This window comes from Aegilops tauschii, chromosome 7 (assembly GCF_002575655.3).
Source record: "Aegilops tauschii subsp. strangulata cultivar AL8/78 chromosome 7, Aet v6.0, whole genome shotgun sequence".
NCBI classification, from domain to species: Eukaryota; Viridiplantae; Streptophyta; class Magnoliopsida; order Poales; family Poaceae; genus Aegilops; species Aegilops tauschii.
Genome location: NC_053041.3, coordinates 162,863,436 through 162,872,720, shown reverse-complemented (window position 1 = coordinate 162,872,720; position 9,285 = coordinate 162,863,436). Strand labels below are relative to the sequence as shown.

The 9,285-nt window shown below is 49.8% G+C and overlaps 1 protein-coding gene and 1 long non-coding RNA gene across 2 annotated transcripts; one reads left to right on the top strand and one right to left on the bottom strand.

Annotated features, from left to right (window-relative positions):
* Nucleotides 1-661: 661 nt before the first annotated feature.
* Nucleotides 662-3,199, bottom strand: LOC109782688 (uncharacterized). Its single transcript, XM_020341305.3, has 2 exons — nucleotides 2,990-3,199; nucleotides 662-2,896 (listed from the first exon to the last, which is right to left on the bottom strand). The coding sequence occupies exon 2, from the start codon at nucleotides 2,861-2,863 to the stop codon at nucleotides 770-772; it is 2,094 nt and encodes a 697-aa protein (XP_020196894.1). The 5' UTR covers nucleotides 2,864-2,896; nucleotides 2,990-3,199; the 3' UTR covers nucleotides 662-769.
* A 2,267-nt stretch (nucleotides 3,200-5,466) lies between these two features.
* Nucleotides 5,467-6,526, top strand: LOC141027977 (uncharacterized). Its single transcript, XR_012190042.1, has 2 exons — nucleotides 5,467-6,082; nucleotides 6,175-6,526. It is a non-coding gene; the product is annotated as an uncharacterized lncRNA (long non-coding RNA).
* Nucleotides 6,527-9,285: the final 2,759 nt, after the last annotated feature.

The window sequence follows — 9,285 nt, the reverse complement described above, 5'->3', positions numbered from 1 at the left end:
AGAAAAAAAGTCATATTTGCCTAGTACCCGATGAAATGCACTAGGCAAAGTTTAGCCTTCCAGTAATCCGCGGTCGGCTATTTTATTTGGCGAAACCTTTTGTTTGTTGAGGGTTCACTCCCCATCGACACTTTGTGTTATCAGTTTCATTTTGAATGAAATTTAATTGGAAGCTCTCCTCCTCAACTTGAAAAAAAACATGTATCATTTGAACATACAAACCTCACCTGCTCAATGCAATTTCTCAAGTAGTGTTGCTCGATTTGCATGTATGTCACAGCCTATTTACTAAGGTATTCATAGTCAGGATTTTGAAAGTTTGGTCGAGCCACGGATCACGCGGCTTTTTTTTTGTGGCTTTTCCCCAGAAGAAGCCATAAATTAAAGAAAAACAAAAAACACATAGCTAGAGACAGATGGCGAGGAATCACGCATGTGTCAACAATTGAGCATATATGCATGTTGCGGTTGGTACGTACCATACGTGCTTGTATCTTGCGGACCAGCTCATGATTTGGTAGCCTGACAATACTAATTTAATTAGGAATCAGGGATAGGTAAATAAGTATTTAATTTGAGACACGCATGTTCCTACTAGTCGACTCCATTGTGATCGGATTCTTCAGCGCACTAATTAAATTGTGGGTGGTTCACTCATAGAAACACAGTTGGTAAGCGCAAGAGAAGATCATAGTACATATATTTACATGTGGCCGGATTCACTTTCAAAACACAACATGTACGTACAACTGGGACGTTAGTGGTCGAATTATAGTACGTTAGATACATCATCGTCTCTCTGCGCGTGTGATGCTTCCTCGAGGGACACTTGGTAGAGGTGTTCCGCCATGAGCCACAGGATGGTCGTGAGCTCGCCGCCACTGTTGAGCTTCTTGGCATGGGACTCCCTGCTGCACTTGTTGCCCGCGTAGACGAGAATGTCCGTCCACACCTCAAGCACAAGGTCCAACGAGTCGGCCGTGCCGTCGGCTCTCTCCTTCTGCAGCAACCGTTTGGCAAGTCGAGCTACGTACGTGAGACGGGGAGCGTCGTGGCTGAACCTTCGGCTCGCATACTCATCATACAGTCTGTTGGCGAGATCGCGTCTCTCGGAGGCCCTGGAAGTGCCGGAAGCCGGGCCATCACGCACGCGGAACAGATTCTTGATCATACCTTTGTGCCGGCGGTCTGGGTACCTAGGATCATCTGTCAATGGCATGCTGACCAGATTCTCGCAGGTACGCTGGTACAACCTGTTTTGGGGTTGGCCTGGCAGCATGTAGGGGCGATCCACCATGAGGAACATCATGTAGTCGGACAGCATCACGATGGCCTCCACGCGTGGCGCCGCGTCCTCGGCCTTGGCTCTCTCGCTCTTGGCCAGGAAGATGTCGGTGGCGATGTGCCAGATGATGATGCCCTCCTGGAACTCCACACCCAGGGAGTCTTTCAGAATGCCTTCGTAGAGCCCTCGACGGTCCAGCGGCTCCTCGCCCCACTTCTTCCTGAGCATGCCCAGGGAGTTGAGCGTCCCGTGTTTGTACAGCCGCCCCATGTGTAGGGAGATGTGTTTCTTGACTGAAACCGATATCTTGACGGTCCCTGAGTAGTGCTTCCTGTCCCACCACCCGTTGGGTCCCAGCGTCCTGGCCAGCCTACCGAGCAGCGGGCTGGTGAGCAGTGTGTCGGCGGGGCGCGTGCACAAGTGCAGCATGTTGTACTGCCCGATGATGTATGACCACCTCCTCGATTTATACCTGCTGGTGCTGCTACCACCAGGAAATCCTCCCTTGACAAGATGGTGAAGAGACACAACCCTACGCCGGAGACTGTCCCATCTCCCGTTGCACAGGGCTACGTATCGGAGCCATCGCCACCTTGTGGTGCTCAGGAACGCAAACGTCCAAGACGATCCTAGCGCATTCACGAGCGACGTCGTCTCCATGAACAAGGCGCCGCCCAGCAGGACGTAGGTGATGGCCACGTCGGCGCCGATGTGGCCGTCCTTGGGGGTGAGCTGGAACAGCACCAGCGAGGCGGCAATGGTGAGCGGCGAGACGACACGGACCAGATAGCCGGCAGTGGTGTGGACCACGGCCGCCTTGGTGTAGAGTACGTCGTACATGAGGGAGAGCTCGATCTCCATCAGCGCCCATAGCTCCACTTTGCGCATCATCTTGGTGGTGTACTCCTCCTGCCCCTCCACGGAGTCCTTCTCGATCACGGAGGAATCGACAATGGCACGCTTGCAGACGTGGAACAGCGAGTGGGCTCGTCGCACGAGGAATTCCTCGTCCGACGCTTCGTCCTGACGGTGGGAATGTTTATGGATGGCGGGCGGCTGCGTCTTGACCGAGGCGCCGATGCTTTCCAGGGTGCCACACTTGAGCGCCCACGTCCTCTCCCCGTACTTGACAAATCCAACGGCGAACATCAAGCCGGAGGCAAGCCGGAGCAGCCGCCCGCTGCTACCTCCGTCGATGTTCTTGTGGATGACGTAGGCTGCCCCGAGGACCTGCACGACGAGGATTTGGAGGTGGCGAAGCCAGAGCTGGTTATCCTGGAGGGCATAGGCGGTGATGTTGTCCGGGCCGCCGAGGTGCAGCAGCAGGAACGGCGCCCAGAACGCGACGAGCTGATGCTCTCGCACGGTGCTGCTGAACGACAGGTGGCCGACGGCGTACACGGCCGTGGAGTCGGCCATGAGGTATGCTAGCCACAGGAGGAGCCTCCGCACGGGGAAGGCTTCACGCCGGCGGATCCCGGCGAAGACGAAGAGGACGACCTGGAGCCCGAGGCTGAGGAGGACCAAGATCTGCATCGAACGGTGGTTCCAGAGCTCCAGCGGTCCTCCACCAGCCATGTTAATTGCTCCTCGATCGTTTGTTTGCACCGACTGGAATGGACGAGTTTTCGCGGTTTAGTTTCAGACCCAAACTAAAGTCTGCCGTAAACACATGAATTTCAAGCACATGTAAAACTGACTCACCTAAAACTGAAAACATGCTTCATATGTACTCCTACCAGTTCACAAGTAATGCTGTACATGGCGACATACCGGCCGGGCAGGAGTAGTGTTGCAGCTTGCAGGCCTGAAAGGAGCCGATCTTGTCACCGAGAGATGAGCAGGCGGCGGCAGGCCAGCGGCGAAGCAGGAAACAAACGGTGGTAAAATGCACGGAGGTGCAGTGGATGCCAAATCGATCGGAAGCTGCCAGCTGGATCTGCTTCTTAGGAAATTAAGGGATAAGGATGCTTCCTGGTTCTTATATAGATGTAAATGGATATGCAATCAGAAGTTCAGAACTACGTAAGTGCTAGGCTGGCAGGCTCCAATATACTAGGGTACACTTGTAGATTAGATTACAGTTGCATTTCCAAGTTAAGATTAGATAAAGTAAGCTTCTACAAAAAGTATATTAAAAAATGCTCTCCATTTAAACTTAACTGAAGTTTCTATTTTGTCCTAAATCAAACTTGCCTAAAAAAATAGGGCAACTACGGAGGGCAAAAGCCAGACTGAACCATTTTTTATTTTTTTTATAAAAAGTAAGGATAAGATACAACACAACGGCTACATGATGCACACGACACTCACACACGAAGAAACAGAGGAAACAGAGACAAAGAACCAACTGGAAACTAGCTATGCCAAGTAGGCTTTGTACTTAGCACCCATCGAGAACAGGCCGAGAAGAGTAGGGAGGCGTCTTGCTAGTTCAGTCAAAAGGAGTCCCGACACCGAGAAGAGCATGGGGGAGTCTTTTAGACCAGTCGAAAAGAGTCCCGACGCCGAGAATATGAAGAGGAAAAGGTCGCCCGCTTACTCAACGGTCACTCTTAACCATACAACACTAGAAGAGTCACGCATGCCGTTGAAGGGCAACCCACCACCAAGGTCACGTCGCGACAACGCAGACGCCACCGAAGGGCAATGTTCCACCAAGACAACTAGTGCACCTCCTCTTGGCGACACTTCGACCAGCCTTAGAAATAGAGCAAACATAAGCACTCTACAAAGCGATGAGAACCTCAAACACCATCAAAGGACATCAATCACCGTGACCTAACCGCCGCCTCGAATAATACTGAGAGGAGGCCAGCCAAAGCTAGAAGGGGATCCAAACGAACATAGCTTGGCACCAACTGAATATTGTGCCAGGCGAAACTCATCCGAGGAATCACCAAAAAATTCTAGCCCTCACTTCTACCATTATTTTTTACGTCATGAAAGGCACGATAAATGTCATCCAGGTGCGCCGCCTGCCCACCCAGTACAAAACTTTCAATTTTTGTCATAATTATTTGTCATAGAAGTATGTCGGCAACACATTCATGACAATGCGTGTTTTCGTCGGTATCTTGGTCCTGAAAGTGTTACTTCCATGACATAAAATATTTTTGTTTGGGCCAAAATGCCATGGGTGTGTCCTTTTCTTGCATATGTTGATGCCATAGAAGTGATCAAAAGAAGCCTTCTCCACGGCTTCCTCGTCGGAGACGGACGTGTTCCCTAGCTTAACCGTAAACACGCGATTCTTTTACTTGTGATGGGGGGCATGTATTCAGAAGAGTGTTGGGTTAGTTTTCCCATCTCGCAGCCATGCAAACTGAGCACGTTGTCGAACAATGGATCGCTCGAGCGAGGCGAGGTCAAGGTAGGCCCCTTTGAGCTTGCGGCGCAACCATGACTCGTCACGAGAAAGTGGTTGCACGCCTTGGGAAGTGTCTATGCAAGCCATGAAGGGTTGGATGGGGATGTTTTCGATCATTTTGGCGCTCCAACTCCAAGGCGACGCATAGTGTGCTTGAAAGCGTCTGAATCAGGGTTGACAGAGTGCCAGCCTCAGCGACCACCACGGGGAAGCCTTAATGGACCTCAACGACCACCACGGGGAAGCCTTCATGGAAATACTACACAAGATTATGCCACGAAAAGTATACCGTTCAATTCATATTTGAAAGGGGTTTCTAATGGTTTGATTTTCATAGCAACCATCATATTCAAAAACTTTTGGAACAATGAGGAGTTGCTATTTTTTAAAAACTGGTGGGAAATCTATGTCACTTATTTATGAAATTATTTGAAATATAAAAGAGATAATTGAAATTTGGGAGTTTATTTGTAAACAAATCAAAACAGAGAAATACAAAAAAATGTGGGAAATGAAATAGATAATGAAATAAAATTATTTTCACATAAAATTATGTTGAAAACATTTCGTTTGGTTCAAAATTATCAGAGATTCATTTTGTTCCGAGGGTCTTCTCGTTACAAATTGAAGTATATTCAAAAAAATATAGTATTTGATTCGAAAATACCAATCATTGAAAATATTAAATAAAATTAACCTAAAATTTAAAAAATGCATAGGCACTATTTGGACGAGTCGAGCGGCCGGCTCTCCACCGCACGATCTCGCTTCTATCGCGCTGCACCGGGGTCAGGTGCTACCTGGTCGGGGCGGTTTCCCGAGCCCACGCCGCTACCCGATAGCCTCTCCTCTCCACCGCGGCGCTGCCCTGCTCCCTCCTTCCTTCCCATGGCGCCGCCCTGTTCCTTCCGTTCGACCCCATGGATGGACACCGAGCCCCCACCCTCTTCCCATGGCGCCGCCCTGTCCTATCGTTCTTCCCCATGGATAGACATCGAGCCCGCAACCTCTTCCCATGGCGCCGCCCTGGTCCTCCCCATCCTCCCCATGTCAGGTAACGAAATCGCCTGTCGAGCCTAGCGAATCGTCTGCCCCGAAAATTTCACACGCCGCCGCCTTTCTGCCCCATTTATCCAGCTTCAGGTGTTCTTTCGCACTAACCTGCCCAGCCCTCATCTCTCGGATCGCAAGATCTCCGTGCGTGATTCACATCTTCAACAAGACCGCCGTAGCAGGGGGTTTGCAGAACTAATCCGGCTGACGGCGAGGATGGACATGGTCTGGAGCCGGCTGTTGTTCGACCACGAGGCACAAGAGGTAGTAGCCACCTGCCAGACCTTGTCTCGCCGGCCGTTACCATGTGGGCGCACATGAGGACGGCGTCGCGAACCTCAACATCAAAGTGCTACTCAGATACGTACATACAAGTATCCCACTCGATCCCCTCCCTGTAAATAACCGCACACACACACGCATTCATCAGTTCATCACACATTTGCATCTGTACGAGCAAATGCAGAAATGCAGTACATGTTCACGGAATCACGGTGCCAGCCGGAGGATGTTCGCGGGGCACGCATCATCGGGGTGGCGCTGGTGCACCACATGTTGGGCGTGCTGGTGCACGCCTTCCATCGGAAGATGCCGGAGAGCTCGACGAGGATGGCGCTGAGGAGAGCAAGATGGAGGAGGTCGACTGAAGAATTTCGTTTCATTTTCAGGAGAAGACTAGATCATTGACGGTGCGGGTCGCCGCACCCGTCTATTTTTTCAATAGAATAGTGCAATTTGTAAAAAAAAAAAAACCTATCATACATGATCAACTATTCAACTTACGAAGTCCTGAGAATTTAGTTGTGCTTCTAGCCAAATAATGTTGCGAGATAACATTTTTCGCTCATAGGACTACTCACAACATGCAAACTCTGTGATATAGAAGCATACATGATTAGAGACGGTGATCTTTCATTTCATAGCTAGCACGTGCCAGAATGATCCATGAGATAAAGAATAAACCAATCATCAAAGCAGCAAATTTAGTAAAATATGACACCTGGGGATTTATCAAAAGAAAGTGAGACCCAACATGTAGATTTTGATAGTGAACTAATTCATTTCTGAGGCCTAAAATCCGTTTTGGGCCTATTCAATTGGTTTCAAATCTACATGCGAAAATATGTACAACAGGAAGAACACCCTGAGGATGTACAGAAGACAGGAGAGAGATTACAGGGCAAGTTCTATGTCTATGAGCTAAACCAAAATAGCTAAAGACAGGTCAAACTGATGAGCTACATTATGAGCAATACCAGTGATTTCCCTAGAGATGTGAAACACCCGGAGTTGCCTTGTACAAATCAGCAACAAGCTTTCTGACTGCCCAAGGAACAGTCAGCAGTGACATTCCTTTGCACCCCCACCTTGGCGAGGGTGAGATTACTGTGAGAAGAGTGTGCTACTCCGCTGTCATGCATCGGGAGTCGATGAAACCGGCGGCTCCTCTGTGCGTGCGGCTCCGGCTCGCGTCGGCACTTTTTTTAGCAACTCCTCGCAGTTCGCTCCCATCCCTCCTCGAAGCCCAAGTGGTAGAATGGGCTGGCCGACGGCCCAGTGCACCGGAGGCTTTCGTTTCGGCCTCTGGAGCAGCAGCCCACAGGACAGTTGGGCTAGATTTAACATAGTGCGGGATAGATTGTTTTCCAAACGAGATCCGATGGCCAGGAACTCCCAGATCAATAAAACGGACGGCCGAAAACTGAAATCGCTGTGAGTGCAGGGATTAGGAGCGGTTATACTGTCCTTAATGATGAGCAGTGTCGTGTCTGTCCATGGGTGAGGACGTGTGGTGAGTGAGTCCTTGTGGTTGTTGGTTGCTGCGTGTGGGGCTGAAGTTGGTCCGTCAGTGTCAGTGTCTTTTGTGTCTTTTGGTGATCTATGAGATGTGAGAACTGGGGAGTTTGTTTCCTGTCTAATCGAATTCCGAAGAAAAAAGGTAGAGCTGTCGACCGAGTTCATAGTCACTGTGAGATGTGACCCTCAGTCTTTTCTTTATCAAATTGGGGCACGCCCTTTCATTGAGCACATTAAGTATTGGCTTCTTGATTACTGAATCGTTCCAAAGTCTGAAGAAAGTTTCATGCTGTCTCGTGTCAGATTTACATGCAATATTTTTCTTTTCTGTGGGAAAAAATGACTGCAAGGTAGTCAAGGACAATGCTCAACTTGGAAGCTGTAAAGTTATTTTCTCTCAATTTATGGTCTAATTCTTTTTATTTCAGAATTGTCCAAGCTACAGTTTGAGGCGACAGAGTTGCACACTCTCTTTCGCATAATTGCACACCCACGGCCAAGGAGTTGTACACTCATCGGCATACGATCATTGAAAAATTTCACACACAGTGATACTAAGTTGGCTAGATGACGTGTCACGCTTGCATTGAATGTTTGGTACCTTAAATTTTGTTCGTGTATCTCTTTTTTGTATTCGAATGATATTAATTTTTTAGCAATAAATTGATTTACATCAAAGTTGTTCTCTCTAATATGGGCAAACACATTTCATGATTAAGAAGAAGTTGCACAATCATGCTTTTAGAGTTGCGCATGGACTATCAGACGGTTGGTCGGGGTAGCTGCCGAAGTTGCACGTCCTACTGGTAGGGGTAGTTGGGACGAGAGTGTCCACACAGGTAGGGAAGAAAGCCGGACATGAACTGCGGCAGTTGCACCATGGCAGCAGACGAAGTTGTATATCTCACATGACAAGGGATAGTTAAAAATGGTGTAATCTGCACATTCACGAAATAGGGGGAAGTTCCACATCGATTGCTAAGCAGTTGACCGGGGCAGCAGACGAAGTTGCATAACGGCTGATAGGCAGTTGGTCGGACAGCAGACGAAGTTGCACAACGCTCTCATCGTCATAATAGTTCAAGCATGATTGCCAGAGTTGCACACATGCGGCAGCATAGTCGCACACACAGGACCACGGAGTTGCACACTCTCGTTGGCGTAGTTGCACACGTGTGCCCGCGGAGCTGCACACTCTCATCAGCATAGTCGCACACGCATGACAGCGGAGTAGCACACTCGTCCGCATAGTCGCACACACATGGCCACAGAGTTAGACACTCTTGTCAGCATAGTCGCACACGCGCCGCGGAGTTGGGACACTCTCGTCGGCATAGTCAGACACGCACAGCCACGGAGGTGCATACTCTCATCGGCATAATAGCTCATGCACGACTGCGGGAGTTGCACACGCATAACCACGGCTGCACACTCTCGTCGGCGTCGTAGCTCGCGCACGGACGCAGAGTTGCACACTCTCGTCGACATAGTCGCACACGCGCGACAGCGAAGTTGTACACTGTCGTCTGTATAGTCACACAGGCACGACCACGGAGTTGCTCACTCTCGTCGGCATAGGCGTCCACTCTCGTTGGCTGCGGGAGCTGCACACTCTCGTCGGGATAGTACTTCACGTGCGACAGCGGAGTTGCACACGTGCGGTGGTATAGTCGCACACACAGGACCAAGAGTTGCACACTCTCGTTGGCGTAGTAGCTCACACACGGGCTCGAAGTTGCACACTCTCATTGGGATAGTCGCACACTCGTGGCAACAGAGT

Excerpts from the sequence above, each read along its gene's own strand:
- LOC109782688 (XM_020341305.3), bottom strand. The coding sequence starts at position 2,863 with ATGGCTGGTGGAGGACCGCTGGAGCTCTGGAACCACCGTTCGATGCAG.